A 15,980-nucleotide genomic window follows, 5' to 3' on the forward strand; every position below is an offset into this window, starting at 1 on the left:
TGATTGCTTGCCGGTGCGGAGAGCGATCGTCTGCGGCTAGTACATGTGTCCATGGTGCTGACAGGGCGCCAGAGCGATGCGGCCGAAGGGACACCCCCCTCGTGATGGCATGCAAGGATGGTTTGCGCTTTTGGCAAAGCAGCGGGCGGCTTTGCTCGTGGGGATGAAGGAGCAAACGCCGCTCCACACTCCCCGACCCCTGTCTGGGGGCTATTCAAACATGTCAAATGCCGATGGGCATGGCTTCGCTCGCATCGCTCATGGTTGCGCACCTCTGCTGCCACGATACGGTGCGGTTTGCTATACTGCAGCACCTCGTGGAGTGAAATGAACGACCTAACAAGCCATGATGCTTGGGGCAAATACAAAGTACCATGCCGGGTGCGAGTGTTTGCTCCATGGCCATGCAACAACAAGAAGACGTACAAAGCATAGTACGATGCGTATGAGGTCATCACCACGTGGCTAGGTGCTCCAGAACGATGCTACTCCTGTACAATCAAGAAGTAAAACATCCGGCAGACGGTAACTGCCTCCCACCTCCGTGGCTCCTCGCATGTGCGGACATGTCTACGAAGTACTTCGAACCAAACATAGTCTGTTGTCTACCTAGCTCCATGCCATGCCCCATCGCGAGCCATCTCGGACTCTAGCCACTTTGGCACGCTCGGCGGTGCATCCCACCCGTCCAGATACGTCTCCTTGGGCACGCCGGCGCCGCCGGGCTTGGCATATATCGCGGACACGTACCAGACCGTCTGGCCCGCGGCGATGGTGTGCTGCAGCGTCGGAATCGTCGTGCGGCTGTCCACGAGGTTGGAGTTGGGGTCCGCGTTGACGAGCATGGCGCGCCGCCGCGGCAACACAGACGGCGAAGACGGTGACGGTGACGGTGACGGTTCCAGGGCCTTGATGCCCACGGCGCCGGCCTTGTTGGAGACGGCGAACGCGCCCTCCGCGCCCTCCGCCCAGCCCGCCGGCGTGTTGACGTCGTAGTTGCCGATAATCATGGGCGACGTCCCCTCGCACCTCTCCCGGTCATACGGCTCGAGGTACCGCCCGGTGCGCGAGTCGACGTTGCAAACGGCAAACGAGCCGTCGGCCGTCATGAGCGCGCGGGCGCCGCCGTTGTCGATCCTGTGGACGCGCAGGTGCCAGTTGGGCGCCCGCTCGGTCGGCGGGACGAGCGTCGTCGTGACGCGTACGTCGGCATAGGGACGCCATACGGACACTAGCACGGGTTCGTCGTCATGTCCACGTTCATGGCCGCCGCCGCCGCCGCCGCCGCCGCGATGTTCGAGCCCTGCATACTCGGAGAGGCGCCGCGCGCGCCAGTGGTCCCCGCCGTCGTCCGACAGGCCGAGCTGCGAGGCGAGCGCGTGCTGCTCGAGCGACAGTAGGCCCGGCGGCACCGAGTAGCCAAAGGCGCTGCTGTAGGCGAAGCCGCCGTACTTGGCGTGCGAGGCCTTCATCGGGTAGCCGCAGGCCTGGCCCGACGACAGGAGCATGCAGTGGCCGCCGCGATAGCTTCACGTCGGGGACACCCACGTCAGTCGGAGAAACTTGTGATTGGTGGCAAAACAAAAAAGACAACTGTATGTGATGGGAGCGCTCGCTCGCTCACCTCGTAATGTGTCCGGGGTGCTTCAGGGCCTTGACGGGAGGAAACGCGCTACTGTGTAGCTCTTCCTTGGATGTCCAGAACGGGTGGCTCTCGGGCACGGCAAGGCAGATGAAGGCTATGCATGCCCAGTACTGCGGGCGTGGGCGCGGACGGTATTAGCCTGAGATGGGGGAGACACACACACACACACACACCCTCTTCTCGCCCTGTTCTGGATAAACTCACCGGGCTACCTGGACTGTTGTAGTTTTCCGTCAACTGCCGCGCGTCAGCTCCTGAAATTCCACCCAACACAGAAGATTTTCTCTGGCATGTTTTGTTCCACTTACATACATGTTTGGATACAAGTATCCAAGCGACAGGGTGCCGCTCGACGTCCACATGTCCGTCTGCGTCTGCCACCAGCGCAGGTTGCGCAGGACGATGCCCTTGACCATGCCCCAGGTCAGGGGCGCGGGCAGCTCGACGTCGGCGTAGGCGAGGGTGCTCCAAAAGGCCACCATGGCGAAGCGGTACCCGACGCTGCGGCCAAAGGGGATGGCGCGGCCCTCGTCGTCGTAGTAGTGCACCAGGTCCAGCGCGGCCATTTGCGCGCGCCGCTTGAACTCGGCCGCGCGGGCTGGGTCGTCGGCTCCGCCGATGGTGGCGTAGAGCAGCTGCAGGGTCTGGATGGCGAAGCTGGACGAGTAGTAGTCCATCTCTGCGCAGGGGGGCATGAGTATTCGAGGAACGTTCCGTATAAGAGGGAGAAGAAAGCGCGGGAAGTAGGTAGGTAGGGGGGGAGAGAGAGATAGAAAACGTACGGTGGATGCCCTCGGGCCCGTCGTTGGACCAGCCGTCGCCGCGGTAAAACGTGTCGAGGTGCTCAATGTCGCGGTCGAGCCGCTCCTGAGAGTAGCGGCCGCCGTTGCGCTTGAGGCCGAGGTTGGCGAAGACGCGGAACCAGAGCCAGTTGGTGTTGGGCATGCTGTGGGCGGGAAAGTCAGTCAAATGTGTCTTCATGCCAATGACAGCGGGACAGTTAGCATCGGAGAACAGGGTGGACGTGCTTCTTTTCGTTGATGGAGTTGCCGAGCCACGTCTCGACGTTGGCGCGCTCTTTCGGGGAGAGGGACTCCCAGAACACAGGGGCGACGGCGAGGGTATATCCTGCAGTCGAGTAAGTAATGAGAGTCAAGGTTTAGTATAGAGGTGGGTTGTCCCCCTTTGCTCACCCAACGGACACATCTCGACCATGCGCTGGTCGTTGTCGCGGGGGAAGCCCCAGAACTCGGGGCTCTCCGGGTCGGTCCCGGCCTTGAGCCCGGCGAGCCATGCCTCGGTGCCGCCGCCGCCGCCGGGCCTTGCGTCGTGGTAGTGGCCGCCGCCAGCAAGCAGGGAGGCGAGCCCCCAGAGCGGGCGCGCGAAGCCCTCGAGCTCGGCGGCGGCGGCGTCGAAGCGCACGGCGGTGGCGCCGGGGCAGCGGACGCGGGCGCGGCACGGCGAGAAGAAGGGCGTCAGCGGGTCGAGCAGCGTGATGAGCAGCTCCTGCACCGAGGACCGGCCGGAGAGCGGCACGCGCGAGAAGGGGTGGGCGGCGCCGCCATTGTAGCCGAGGTTCAGGGGGGCGGCGTTGTTGCTGTTGTTTGTGGATGAGGTGGTGGTGCTGGCCATGGTGACGGGAGGTGGGAGTGATGATGGATGGTGGTTGCAGTGAATAGGCGCTGGTCCGATGTGACAATGGACTCCAATGTGGTGATGCCTCGTACCAGACTGCACGCACCGGGGAAGGGCCGTGTAAGCCGAGTCGAGTTGTTTGACGGTACGAGCGCAGGCCACTTACACGCCACACTGACGAGTCACGACGATTCAAAGATAGGTATACTGTACCGTATACCTTGAGCGTCAAAACGTTGGCGGCAGAGGGGGCTGCGTTGCACGCCAAATAAAGCAGCAGCAACGCGGCGTTTGAGCAGCGGCGGGCCTCGCGCAGGTAGCAATTCAAATGCAAATGCCGCCTGGGCGGCGTCGTCGCGTCTGGGCTCCGCAGCCGGACGTCCATGCCGCAGAGCATCGCCGCTATCGCTGTTGCTGATGATGGGAGCGATGGAGACGGCGCCACCGTCTCGTGGAGCTTCTTGTCACTTGCCGCCGTGGGCTAGCTTGCTGTGGGGGAGACGGGAGACGGGGGTGCTTGCGGGATGGCGAGGGGGCTTGGGCATTCGGGTAAAGTTAGCCAAGGCGGCTAAACTGCCGCCGAGCGGATAATACAGCAATTGTTATAGAGTTAGTAGTACGGAGTACTGTTCGCACAGAGACTGGAGAAAAGGCTGGCCGCATAGACAATCTACTTGTGTTCTACCCTCGCCGTACCCGTACATAACGCCGCTCATAGTGCTATTAACTAGACAACCAAGGCAGCCATCTGGATCCAGGCGTGCAACTTGGGCTGTTCAAACCCGTTACAGTCGCTCAGCTACTTACTTGTCCATGTTATGATGGGTACTGTACAGTATAGTACAAACGTCTTTTTAATATGAAACGCTTCTCGACCGATTACTGATCCCTAACGTTGGTATCGGTCTCCTACCAATATACTAGCCCTGCCTAAACACGCTGGAACTGGAAGTCACAAGGTCAATCTTTTTATCTGCGACCATGGTCGTCTATGCAGCTATGATACTTACTGTTTACTGTACTCGAGACTACCCGAGTTTGCAGGAGCTGCTTAGCCAAGTGTGCTTTCCTAATCCTTTTGCGGGCGATCATAACTCCATCTGCTTCTGAATGCGAAAATGTGTGGCTCGACATCAAGCGACCTGGTACGCGACTTGTACATTCCGGCACGAGGAAATCGCCATCATCCGTGAGCCGGACGATTCTGTGGCGCTTGTCTTCGTCCTGTGCCTGCACCCTCGTATCACGCCGGCAGTCCGGCTCATCCGACACAATCGGAAATCGAAAGGGCCCCGTGTGCATAAGACCTTCAACCCTTAATTTGCAGTTTAATGTGCAACATAGACTGGTTGTGCAAGGGAGTGATGCAATGTCGCGGGTGTCTTGCTATACTACACAATGAGTTACGCATAGATTTAGACCATCGGCGCGATCACCTCAACTGGCTATATCATTCGAGGTGAGCATTGTGAGAGGTGACGGGTCCTGAAGGGCGATGTTTTGGACTCAAACAGTAGACCGGAATCTGGCGCCTCCGTGATTGCTTGCTTCAGTGAGAAACTGGTGTCAAGGGCGTGGACAACGCATATTCGCAACAGCAATTAAATTACCAGACTACAAGGTAAGCATCCACGCCTCATGAGGAGGAAGGCGGCATATAAGTTGCACTTGCTCATACTTGTTCTGCTTGGACTCTTCCTGCTACGCTCTGTCACTGCTAAGTACTCGCTCTAGCATCGACGCTTGGACACATCCATTATTTCTCATCCTCTGGGCTTTTGCAGTCTTTATAACCTGTCTCTAACAATGAAGTTGAACCGAATTTTGGCTCTCCCAGCCTACCTTGGTACCTGGGTTGCTTGCGTAGGCTGTCTGGCTGTTGTCAATGATGGTAAGAGAAAGTACGGATAGTCTACCGACTGTAGATGGTAACTAAAGTGTATAGGCACAACTAGGGCCTCAACTGGGAACGAGGTGCTCAAACTGGCAGCTGGATCTTGGAGCGACACCACACCTGCGCGCGTTGCCGACCATGCAATGCCGAAGATTCAGGACGCCGCCGAATTCGTAGGGCAACTAGACGCATGGGTACATAAAACTCCCGCTAACACGGGATCTAGGGCACTGCCGCTCTCGGCAAATTCAAAAGCCGCTGGGACGAGCTTCTGGCCAACATGACTGGAGGCAACGAAGAAGCAATGCAGGCCGCTCGCACCGGAACAATCAGAGTACTTCAGACTGCTAAGGGCCGCCTTGAGAACGTATGTCCGGTTTCCTCATGTTTGGGAATGCACCCGCTGACTGGCAATATGTACCAGGGGGACGCAGATGTCGATGCTGTCATCCATGATGCTATATCGCTCCTAAGAAATGCTACCAGCAAGCTCAACCTCAACGACGTCGCCCGCGACGGACTCGGAATGCTACGCGCCTTTGTTGACAGCCATGACCTCAACAAAGTTTTCAAGACATGGCTTGGAAGTCCAGCTAATTCGAGCAGCAGCAACGGAATATTGCCGACGCGCTCTCTCGGCACACACCGTACCATTTTATCGGCCGTTTTTAGCAGAGTAGGTGATGTCTAAAACAGTTAGCTCCAATTGTGACCTAACTAAGGGTTATCAGGACCTCATGGATCTCACATCTCTTGGAACTGTCGCTCTTCAGATGCTGCGTGGCTTTGCGGATAATGCAGATTTAAACAACCTGGCAAAGCAGGCTCTTGACGCCTTGGGAGCGCTTCTGGGCACCGTAGACCTCAACCGACTGGTCGGGAAAACGACGACAGTTATGGACAACGTCGTTGGAGGCGTCAACTTCAGTGATATATTGAAAAGGGGGCTCGCGCTGCTGATGCAGCTGCTTTCTAAGTAAGACTTTACCTCGGGCTGGTCCCGGCGGGATTAAGCGAGACGATTATCAGAGGTTCGGCCTTCAGCCACCCATCAGGAAGGGGGATCCGTGGGGGGGGGGGCGGGGGGGCGAGGTTTGCTTTGCTATAAAACAATAAAACGGGTTGTTATAACCGTACCCGCTGAAATTGCAACCTGGACAAGGTGGGCTGGTTGCAGGTTATCGACAAATTGCAGACAGTTAGCAACTAGACTCCCTGAAGCTCCTTTTAACCTTTGAGCTTGACAGAGGTGAATCAATTTGGTCCTTTATGCATACAATAGGAGCAATAGACGACAGGAAGTGAGGAGAGTGAGCGGCAACATGATAGCGTAATCACCTCTTGTGCGTGTCGTATCGACCTAACGCCTGTTTAACCGTGCGTGTAGGGCCCGCCACCCCAAGGACCAGAACTGGATCAAGCACAAGGAGAAATGTGAGGTCTTGCGTGTATCGAGAGAAAGCGAGAGAGACGTGACACAGGGCTCACAGCACAGATCAAACAGCTCGTCTGTATGTGCAATGTGATGATGGAGAGGCTAGGCTAGGCTAATCGTACATGCTGTGGTGGGCTTTTGAGGAAGCCACCCCACGTGACCCCTCTGTGGGTCCCAACAAGAAATATGTCTAATAAATAGCTCCTATCCCGATGCTTCGGGCTCTGTTGGCGGGCCACTGTCTATATTGGAACTCGAAAACGTCCCCGGATGGCACGGGCTCCTGAATTTCAGGCATTTAGATGTGTGATCATCGCGCTAAGGAAACCGCTCTTGTATTCTGCGTTGGTGAGGATGTCGGTGTTGAGGCGGAGGCTCTTGTCGTTTGACCTGCCGTTGCAATGTTCATTGCGGGTATTTTCGCCCGTGTCTTCAACAGAAATGGGGTGCTCGCCGTGCTCGCCTTAGCGACGGGGCTCGATCTCCGCCTGATAAACAACTTGGAAGGTACCCTTCCGACCCGAAACTTTCTGGAAGGTGCCGCCCATCTCTTCAAACAATTGGTAGGCCGTCTCGGGGATGCCAATACGCAGGCCCTTTATATATCCTTGTTTGCAGGCGGGGTGAAAAGTTGAGCCCGGCTCTCATAGTGGTGGACCTCTATCATGTTCTGGTTGCAAGATTGAAAGACTCGACGAAACTTCCCCCAGAGTTAGCTGTGTAGTTATATGGTCGTCGTGATCCTGTTAATTGTCGGTTGGTGAGGTAAAGTTGCCACTAAAGGCTAAGTCTATGACATTAAAGTTCCCGCATCACGCGGTAACATTGAGCCGCAATCTGTCTAGCTTCCGGAGAAAGGCTTTCTCTGTCCTCACTGGTCTCGGGAAATGAGCGTTTCCAAGTTTCCCAATGTTCGGAAATAGAGGCTTCCACGCTGTACTGTTTGCCGTATTTGCACACCGTGTCCGCTTCTGCGTCCTGCTTAAGCTTTCGTCCTGCAATGACAAGCCACTCATACATTGAGCTCAGGAATACCTCCACACCTGGGCGCCCGGAGCAGATCAGATTCAGCGTCTTATAGCCCCAACTGACGGACACACCTCCGAGCCCGCGCAGACACATTTCCGCTTCCGCCCTGGCGACAGCGGCATAATGTTGACGAAGCTGAGTTATTTGGTCCTCGGGAAGAGGGTGTTGGCTGGTATCCCAATCATTCCGCCCATGGAAGTGCAGACGGTACAAATCGCTCCACATGTGCCCGAAGTCGGGGAGTTGACTCCAGTCGATTTGCGGTGCCGGCGGCAACTTGGATATAGCCTCCAATAGATCAAGCATCCTCGTGCGATAGCCGCGTAACTCCACCAAAGCCTCGCACAGCAAGCCCATAAGGCGATAACGCGAGTCTAAAGGATCGTCTCCGTTAAGAACGGGTCTTGTGATTGCCGTGGCAGCTTCCTGAGCCGTGAGCTCGCCGTCAAGGTATGCGTTGAGAGCATTGCCCTCTTGGACATGACAACCATCCCCGGCCCTAAGTGCCTCCGGGGTCGGGGCGATTTGCGAACGAATCCATGCTTTTTTGTCTGACATGAAGATTCTTATGTGAGATGTACAATAGCGTGCTGGTGGTTTCGTTGAAGCGTCTTTTAGTTTCTCTTAGTGGTATCGCGTTAACAAGCGAGGTTATAATCGGCCCCTGACTTTCGAATCGTTACGACTATGAGCGCTCATGGTGTGACTAATCGTGACGTAGTCGTGCGTCAGCGACTGCTATTGCAATCAGTGTTACTCTAAGCTCGATGATCGAGTTATTCCTGTACGTAATATACGTTTCTAAGTACAGTATACTTTAGTGCGTATATATTATTTGGATGACCGAATGAGGCTTGCCGAACGAACCTAACGTTACTATATATATACGAGATAGTATTACTACCTTTAGATATAAGGGTATAATAAAGCTTATCTTCTATTCTATAGTCTATAGTAGAGCGAACCTAATCTAGTCTATATGTCTTACATAAGCTACTATATAATAAGTACCGTTAATATAGTTTACGTCGCCCTCGACAGGCTATCTATATATACGAAGGTATATTAGACCTAAGTCCCTAAAACTACCTAATTTACTTTCTTCTTTAAAATACTTTAGCTATTCTTAATTTGCGAACGATGAACTATCTTAGGTTAATCTATGCCCCTTAAGCGTTTTATTAATAGCATTAAAAATAGGGTCTAACGTAAGTAGCTCCGCTATAGCGATACTTAACGCCTAAAATATATACTTAATACGGTCTAGAGGCTATTCTATCTTCTATATGCCGCCTACGATGCCGCTTACGATGCCGTTAAATAGCTCTCTCGCGAGACCCCCACCTTCATCAGCCTGCAAGGGCCAGTCGAGCCATCCTTCAAAGACCACTACCAACAACAACGACAACACCAAAGTCATCGCCAACGACGAGAAGCTCACCCCAGTCAATGTGATAAGTTGATACATCAAACCAAGCCCTACGCCTCATGACAGCCCATCGCGCGGGGGCGCAGTTTCACGTCTTATCCCGCGGCACCACTCGCTCACCTCGCATCAGCCTTCACACCGAAATATGATTTCCTGCATCCAATTTCAGCCCATACAACGCAATACTTGAGCCGGACTCAGACCACGACTTCCGTCTCACAGGACCTCATGATCGTGCGACATCATCATACCAGGCAACAGACATGCCCCCGCGTTTGACGAAACGCGCGCCCGCCAAGGCCAAGGCCAACAACACAAAGTCGGCCAAGGCCATCACGAAGCTCCTCACCCACCCCAAGTCCGTCCTGGCGACGGCAGATCTCTACGTACGCCTCTCTCCCCCATGTACACACACTCTGTCTGCCTCTCTGTGTCTCTGTCTCTCCCATACGAGCTTCCTCCACCTATCCCTAGCGCCGCAGCTCACCGTCCCCCCCTCGCAGAAAATATTCACCAACCCAACGGCGCGCGACGTCCTCACCGACGAGGAGTGGGCCGAGATCACGGCCTTGTTCCCCCCCGCCGCGCATCCCGTCAAGGAGCAGGCCGGGGCAACCTCAAAGGCAGAGGAGTCAGGCATGACGCAGCTCACCGTCGCCGCGCTCACCAGCGACATGGGCTTCCGCCACGCGTGCGCCACGTACACAGAGAACCTCGCCGAGGGTAAGCACGAGGCCGGCTGGCTCGAGGACGCCTGGACCGCGCACGCGCAGAGAAAGGCCGGCGCCTTTGATGCCCACCTGGCCGCCAAGTTCGAGGACGACTGGGGTGTCGCGCCGCCACCGTCACCGTCGTGCGAAGGCAGCACCTCGTGGACGAGGGGGGGCTCGCGCGGGAGCGGAAGCGGCACTGTTGCACCCTAGCGGCCACAATCGCCTGCCTCTGTTGTTTCAGCGGTAGGTTGGCCCATGGCTCTCACAATGAGCTCGATGGCATAGCTTAACAGTTCCCCAAGGCAAGATGCGTCACGGCGTCACGACGCAACATTGGACTTTGTCGGTACACGGAGAAACCTGGATCTGGCTTGGAGTTGCCCCCGAGCAGCTGATTAAGAGAATGGCGTTTTTTGGACCAATATACCCCCAAGATGAGGCAGGCAACAACTGAAATGGTGTGGACGGTATGACAACGAGGCGAAAGCAGCAATTGCGAGAGTCGCAGAAGGGAAGATGGCCGAGAATTGTACCACCCGAAAATACTAAGCTTGACGATTCACTCGAATATCCCCTTAGCATATTTCGTGTCAAAGTACTTCGTAGACGTGTAGATTGGTCAAAGCATTTCGACGGCTGCTAGATCAGATGCCTCATCAGTGCCGGGAAGATATTGTGGGGCGGCACCTCAACTTTTGACTTCATACTCGCAAACTACGGCTTTGCCTCACTGAAATTCCTCCATCCAACGTCGGCTTCACGCCCGCAGCGCCACGCAACACGCAGATACGAAAGCAGGAAATTTTCAAAACCAAAAAGAGTATCAGGGCCGCGCGCGCAAAATCGCCCAGCCGAGACGACGGACGCTGCTGCTGCTGCTTGTTGCTTGCTGCCGCGGCCACTGCCATGGCGTCCGTCTCGAGCGTCCACACCCGCTCGCACAGCCTGTTACTGCTGCAAAAGCTCCTCAACCTGCGCGACACCGCCGCCAGCCCGCTGACGCTCGTGCTCGACAGTCTGGAGCAGCCCGCGGGCCCGCTCGTCGCCGAGTTCATCGCGCGCGCCAAGGTAACCTTGGGACAAAGCCCCCCTCCCCGTCTGCGGAAAGAATACAGTATACACATACACCGGCTGGTGCCTGATGATGAGGAATGAGAAACCAATGGAGTCTGACCAGCGCTCTTTGTAACAGATCTCCAAGACCAAAGTCGTCTTCCTGTCGTTTGCCACGCTGAGGAAACCCCGCGGCGCGGATGTGCTCGTCAAGGCCGCTGGGCGGGACCTCGCGGCCGTCAGGCGCGAGCTGCAGGCTCATGTCCCGGCGTTTGATCCGGCGCAGACAAGGGCGAAGAAGCCGTCACAGCAGCGTAAGCGCCTTATAACCACTTGCTTCCTTTCTTTCCTATCGACGGTGTTCACGTCATCTGACTCTTTGCTGCTTGCTGCTGCGCACAGGAGCCGTCATCGTCATCGACTCCATCAACAACCTCGCGTCCGCCGACGCAGGGTCCCTGGCCGCCTTCCTGTCCAGCATCATCACGCCCACCGTCGCCGTCGTCGCCGTGTACCACGACGACGTGCCCGTCATCCTGCCCAGGACGTTCAACGAGTACGAGCCGCACCCGTTCACGGTCCTGAGCCACCTCGCCACCGCCGTCCTGCGCGTCTCGAGCCTGCGCCAGGAGGTCGACCGGCAGGGCGCCCGCGACCGCGCGCTGCAGGAGCCCGAGTGGGGGCTCAAGGAGGGCCGCGAGGGCGTCATTGTCGGGCTGCGGCCGCGGGGCAGCAGCAGCAGGGCGGGCGAGGATGGCAGCCACAGCGGCGGCGTCGTCATCGACATGGAGCTGCGGCGACGCAGCGGGAGAACCGTCGCCGAGAAATTCATCCTGCAACCCCCTGCCGCCAACGCCTCATCATCCGCCACTGCTGCCGCCGCTGTCGGACGCCCGCCGGGTAAGATCTCCCTACTGACCGATCACCACATATTTGCGAAGCCCACGGCGGCGGCGGCGGGTGGTGGCGGCGCGGGCGGGGACGGCGAACAGGAAGAGCCGGAGAGCACCTTCAACCTCGGCCTCACGGAGAAGCAGCGCAAGGACAGGGAGGGCATCGTGCTGCCGTACTTTGACGCGCAGACGGAAATCGGCGCGGGCGAGGGCGGGCGAATATTGTACGACATGGGCAGGGAGGACATGGACGACTTTGACGACGAAGAGGACGAAATCTGACGTCGTAGTACAGCAATACAAACGACAACAAAGGACGCGCAACCGTATGAACGTGATTGCTCTATATTTTGTAGTATATCTTGCACATTTGGATGCCGTTACGCGACGCAGGGTAGTCTACTTTATACGTTAGAGGGAGAAGGACACTGGCACGAACGAATTTAGAGCTGGAGCCGGCCAGAGCTAATGGTGCGTGTTTGCTCCCTAATTAGCAAGTGGGCCAGCAGCCACCCGTTGCGTGCGCCGTCGCATCTTCAACACCACGTCGCCTCGAACCTCGATCCCGCCCCAACTCCGCCCCCAGCCCACCGACCGACCGACCGTCCAAACAGTCGCCGCCCCGACACGACGACAAATCACACGCCGCCCCCCGCAAAACCCCGACGCAGCATCGCGACGGCTCCTGCGAACGAGCGACGTATCCCCTTCATCCAACAGAAAAAGGCCGCCCCTGACGCCTTGCCCTTCGAGAAAACTAGGCTGCCGCGGGCACCGTGTTCGTTCTTGACACGTTGTTGCCAGGGCTTGGGCTTCCGGCCCTTCTTCATACTACATACCCGTTGCCGCCGGTGTCACCCTTCTTCTCCTTGCCCCTCGTCTACGCCACCTTCTGTCAAGGACGGTATCTCTCTCACAGCCCCCCCCCCACCGGTCAAGATGATTCGGTCGACGCAAATATCCCGGCTGGATGGGCTCATGCTCTGCGCCTCGGTCGACGACGAGCAGGTGAGAGCTTGCCTCCCCCCCTTCTCTCCTCTTCCGGCTATGCAACAAAGGACAGCGAGCCGGGGACGTCTACTCCCTTCTCGTTTCTCCGCGCGTGAGTGAAAACCTACTGACCATCGCTTCTTCCGTCCCGCACGCAGTCCGACGGCGCCGCCCTCAAGGAGGTCAAGCAGCAGACCAAGCAAGTCCTGCGCAAGCTCACGCGCAACTCGGAGCCCCAGGCCTCCATCGAGACGGGCAGCCACGCGATCCACTACCTCGTCGACACCGACGTCGTCTTCCTCGCCATCTGCGAGCGCTCGTACCCGCGCAAGCTCGCCTTCACCTACCTCGCCGACCTCGCGCGCGAGTTCCTCACCACCCACCCCGCGCAGCAGGTGCACAGCCCCCAGCTCCGGCCCTACGCCTTCATGGAGTTCGACGGCTTCATCGCCAAGACGCGCACCACGTACGCCGACGCCCGCGCCGCTCAGAACCTCGACAAGCTCAACGACGAGCTCCGCGACGTCACAAAGGTCATGACCAAGAACATCGAGGACCTGCTCTACCGCGGCGACTCCCTCGAGAAGATGGGCGAGATGAGCAGCCGCCTCCGCGACGACAGCAAAAAGTACCGCAGGGCCGCCGTGCGCATCAACTGGGAGCTGCTGCTCAAGCAGTACGGGCCCTTTGCCGGCCTCGGCCTCTTCGTCCTGCTCTTCATCTACATGCGCTTCTTTTAGGCTGGAGGCCAGCCCCAAGGGCTTGGACGGGGTGGACAAAAGGATAAAGCAAAGGGCGCAGTGGGCTTGAGCTCGAACCGAGGAAACGGACGGGCAGCAGAGCATGCGAGACGGCAAGCGGGCGTCTCTTGGCGGTGGTCTATGTACAATATGTGACTATACTAGGGTAGTGGTGCCTCTGTGTTGCAGGCATGGATGGATGGGTCTTTGCTAATGAAAGCGTCGTCATGTCGTTAATACGTCTTTTTACCCCTTGTCGACTCCCAAAACTCCATTCCTCTTGTGTGTGTTGCCCGGAAAAAAAAACAACGGAAAGACAAAAAAAGACCGGCCTGGCTCTCCTCTCACATGATCAAACAAGAGCTCGCCGAGGGTATCGATGCCGTCGCCGCCCCCGCCCCCGCCGCGGACAGCCCCCCCGGCACGGGGTGCTGCCACTCCAGATGCTCCTGCAGGGCCGCCACGTCGTCGAACTCGTAGTCGTCGGGCTTGAAGGCGTCCCCGTCATCGTCCTCGTGCTGCGGCCGCCGCGCCTCCTCCTCGCAGTACGGGCACAGCACGCGGGCCAGCCAGTCGCCGGGCGTCGACGGCGGCGCGTGGTTCGCCACCGCCAGCGGCGGGTAGACGACGGGCTTGACATGGCCCCCGGACATGGTCACGCCGGCGGCCTCCCAGCTCTGGTTGTGAAGGTGGTTGTTGTTGTTATTGTTGGTAGTGTTGCTCGTATCTATCGTCGTCGTCGTCGTCGAGGAACGTGTCACGGGTGAAGAGCAGCCGCCGCTGGCGGCCCGCGACGTGGGCACGCTCTCTAGATCCTCCCACACCAGGTGCCCGTCGCAAAAGTCGCATATGAAAGCCACGTCGTCCTCGCCGAAGCGCTCGAAGCCGCCGACCCGCGCGCACATGGCGAGTTCCTCCAGCTGTAACGTCTGCGAATCGGCCGAGTCCCTTGTCGTCGGCGTCGCTGTTACCAACAAGGTGGTCGCCTTGCCGCCGCCGCTGCTGCTGCTACTGCCGCTGCCGCTCCCACCTCTCCTTGGTCTATTGCTCCCTGCCGCCGGGTATGTCGTAGTGCGTCGCTGCACCCTGTGGACCAGAAAGGCGCCGAGGCAGCGTCTCGACGACTCCTGGTCCGATGTAAAGATGCGTCTCGCGGCGCGGCGCTGCGCGCGGTGCAGGTCCCTCTGCAGGGCGTGCGTGTCGCGCACCCACACGGGGTTGATGGGCCCGCCGGACCTGCCCCAGTCCTTGAGGTTGTAGACGTGCGCGTCGAAGCGGGAGCGCAGCGCCCTGAGCTCTTCGATCGATTCGTCTGTTTTCGTCCAATTGTCAGTAATTCGCAGCGTACCGGCAAAGATCTAGGTGAGGGACCGCCGTCCCCGTAAACTGGGACGAAAACTCGCCCGCCCGCAGCAACACAAAACAGGTAGCTAGCTGCTGCACCAGTGGTACGGGACAAGAGATGAGGATGGGGAGGGGGGGAATACGCACGCTTCCGGTCGCGCTCGTAGTTGAACTGTCCGTTGACGAGCGGCGCCAGCTCCTGAAAGTCCTTCTTGGCCTCGTCGAGGGCCTGCTCCAGTGCGCGCACCTGCTCGTGCTCGTCGGGTCCCCAGTGGCGCTTGTCGGCGAGGCTCAGGATGCGCAGCCCGTCGGAGAGGAGGTTTGCGATGTCGGCCAGCAGGGTCCCCACGGAGTCAAATCCGCCGCACATTGCTGGCTGGGACGAAGGGGAGACGCGCGCTTGGGGATCAGGTATCTGTATATGTGTGTGTGCTGTGTGTGTGTAATGGGGGGGCGGGGAGGTTTCGTGGAGATGACGGGATTGGAATCCGTAGAGCCTTCTGCAACGAGGACGGGTGGCGGGATTGAAACACGATTTCCCTTGTCCCGTTCGTCCAGTGCAAAGTCGGTTGCTCGCACCGACAATTGCACGCGCGCCCGAGGGAGATGGAAAGGGAAAAGGAAACAGGGAAGCCTTCGGAGACAAGGGCGAAGGCTCACCACCGGGGACGGCGCGCAGGGAGCCACCCTGGGGCGCGCATGAGGAACAACGCGAACGAGGCGCAGGTCGCAGGCCCGGCGAGAGGGCAGGATTTTTATCTGACTTTTGCTGACGATAAGGGCAAGAAGGTGGTGGTGGTGGTTATTTTACATAGATGAGTTGGTTACGCAGCGCGCCTTGGTCGTTGTTATGCCTGGGGTAGTCAGTCCAGCACGAGCAGGCGGGCGCCAAGGCGGACTGGATGGAGTGGATGGATGGAGCTCTCGGTGTGAGGCTGTGAGGAGCTGGAGGAGCTGTGTTGGCGGCCGTCCGGATCGTGCCGCGGGGGAATGGGTGGGTGCCGCCACCACCAGCCAGCGCTTGCGCGCGTGCAAGAAATGGGGCCGTTGAAAGGCGGGGGGGACGTGATGATGATGATGGGTGGGCGTGTGGGCATGTGAGAACGCAACGACCAACACCGCAGTCTTTTTTCCCCGTCCGTACGGAACTACAGGGTCGTACTGAAGGTGGTGTTGGTGA

At 58.1% G+C, this 15,980-nt stretch overlaps 7 protein-coding genes across 7 annotated transcripts; 4 read left to right on the plus strand and 3 right to left on the minus strand.

Moving 5' to 3' along the window:
• Positions 1-605: 605 nt before the first annotated feature.
• JDV02_004891 (uncharacterized protein) lies at positions 606-2,590 on the minus strand (the record flags this gene model as incomplete). The annotated part of the gene is made up of 5 exons (XM_047986137.1): positions 606-1,527; positions 1,625-1,755; positions 1,850-1,882; positions 1,954-2,324; positions 2,428-2,590. The coding sequence occupies 5 exons, from the start codon at positions 2,588-2,590 to the stop codon at positions 606-608; spliced, it is 1,620 nt and encodes a 539-aa protein (XP_047842117.1).
• Positions 2,591-2,645: 55 nt separating this feature from the next.
• Positions 2,646-3,277, minus strand: JDV02_004892 (uncharacterized protein; the record flags this gene model as incomplete). The annotated part of the gene is made up of 2 exons (XM_047986138.1): positions 2,646-2,773; positions 2,839-3,277. 2 exons carry the CDS (start codon positions 3,275-3,277, stop codon positions 2,646-2,648), a joined length of 567 nt encoding a protein of 188 aa, XP_047842118.1.
• A 2,040-nt stretch (positions 3,278-5,317) lies between these two features.
• On the plus strand, positions 5,318-6,154 carry JDV02_004893 (uncharacterized protein; the record flags this gene model as incomplete). Its single annotated transcript, XM_047986139.1, has 4 exons — positions 5,318-5,347; positions 5,401-5,541; positions 5,599-5,850; positions 5,906-6,154. 4 exons carry the CDS (start codon positions 5,318-5,320, stop codon positions 6,152-6,154), a joined length of 672 nt encoding a protein of 223 aa, XP_047842119.1.
• Positions 6,155-8,999: 2,845 nt separating this feature from the next.
• JDV02_004894 (uncharacterized protein) lies at positions 9,000-9,990 on the plus strand (the record flags this gene model as incomplete). Its single annotated transcript, XM_047986140.1, has 2 exons — positions 9,000-9,453; positions 9,571-9,990. The coding sequence occupies exons 1-2, from the start codon at positions 9,331-9,333 to the stop codon at positions 9,988-9,990; spliced, it is 543 nt and encodes a 180-aa protein (XP_047842120.1). The 5' UTR covers positions 9,000-9,330.
• Positions 9,991-10,510: 520 nt separating this feature from the next.
• Positions 10,511-12,162, plus strand: JDV02_004895 (uncharacterized protein). Its single transcript, XM_047986141.1, has 3 exons — positions 10,511-10,848; positions 10,973-11,147; positions 11,236-12,162. The coding sequence occupies exons 1-3, from the start codon at positions 10,687-10,689 to the stop codon at positions 12,006-12,008; spliced, it is 1,110 nt and encodes a 369-aa protein (XP_047842121.1). The 5' UTR covers positions 10,511-10,686; the 3' UTR covers positions 12,009-12,162.
• Positions 12,163-12,283: 121 nt separating this feature from the next.
• Positions 12,284-13,505, plus strand: SEC22 (SNAP receptor). The gene is made up of 2 exons (XM_047986142.1): positions 12,284-12,734; positions 12,875-13,505. Exons 1-2 carry the CDS (start codon positions 12,666-12,668, stop codon positions 13,454-13,456), a joined length of 651 nt encoding a protein of 216 aa, XP_047842122.1. The 5' UTR covers positions 12,284-12,665; the 3' UTR covers positions 13,457-13,505.
• Positions 13,506-13,577: 72 nt separating this feature from the next.
• Positions 13,578-15,836, minus strand: JDV02_004897 (uncharacterized protein). Its single transcript, XM_047986143.1, has 2 exons — positions 14,948-15,836; positions 13,578-14,768 (listed from the first exon to the last, which is right to left on the minus strand). The coding sequence occupies exons 1-2, from the start codon at positions 15,168-15,170 to the stop codon at positions 13,801-13,803; spliced, it is 1,191 nt and encodes a 396-aa protein (XP_047842123.1). The 5' UTR covers positions 15,171-15,836; the 3' UTR covers positions 13,578-13,800.
• Between the last annotated feature and the right edge of the window lie 144 nt (positions 15,837-15,980).

This window comes from Purpureocillium takamizusanense, chromosome 4, assembly GCF_022605165.1.
Source record: "Purpureocillium takamizusanense chromosome 4, complete sequence".
In the NCBI taxonomy this organism is placed as follows: Eukaryota; Fungi; Ascomycota; class Sordariomycetes; order Hypocreales; family Ophiocordycipitaceae; genus Purpureocillium; species Purpureocillium takamizusanense.

Coding starts and splice junctions, on each gene's coding strand:
- SEC22 (XM_047986142.1), top strand. CDS start 12,666: ATGATTCGGTCGACGCAAATATCCCGGCTGGATGGGCTCATGCTCTGC. Junction 12,735..12,874: donor CCTCGGTCGACGACGAGCAG/GTGAGAGCTTGC, acceptor TCCCGCACGCAG/TCCGACGGCGCCGCCCTCAA.
- JDV02_004895 (XM_047986141.1), top strand. CDS start 10,687: ATGGCGTCCGTCTCGAGCGTCCACACCCGCTCGCACAGCCTGTTACTG. Junction 10,849..10,972: donor AGTTCATCGCGCGCGCCAAG/GTAACCTTGGGA, acceptor TCTTTGTAACAG/ATCTCCAAGACCAAAGTCGT. Junction 11,148..11,235: donor GAAGAAGCCGTCACAGCAGC/GTAAGCGCCTTA, acceptor TGCTGCGCACAG/GAGCCGTCATCGTCATCGAC.
- JDV02_004897 (XM_047986143.1), bottom strand. CDS start 15,170: ATGTGCGGCGGATTTGACTCCGTGGGGACCCTGCTGGCCGACATCGCA. Junction 14,769..14,947: donor CTACGAGCGCGACCGGAAGC/GTGCGTATTCCC, acceptor GGACGAAAACAG/ACGAATCGATCGAAGAGCTC.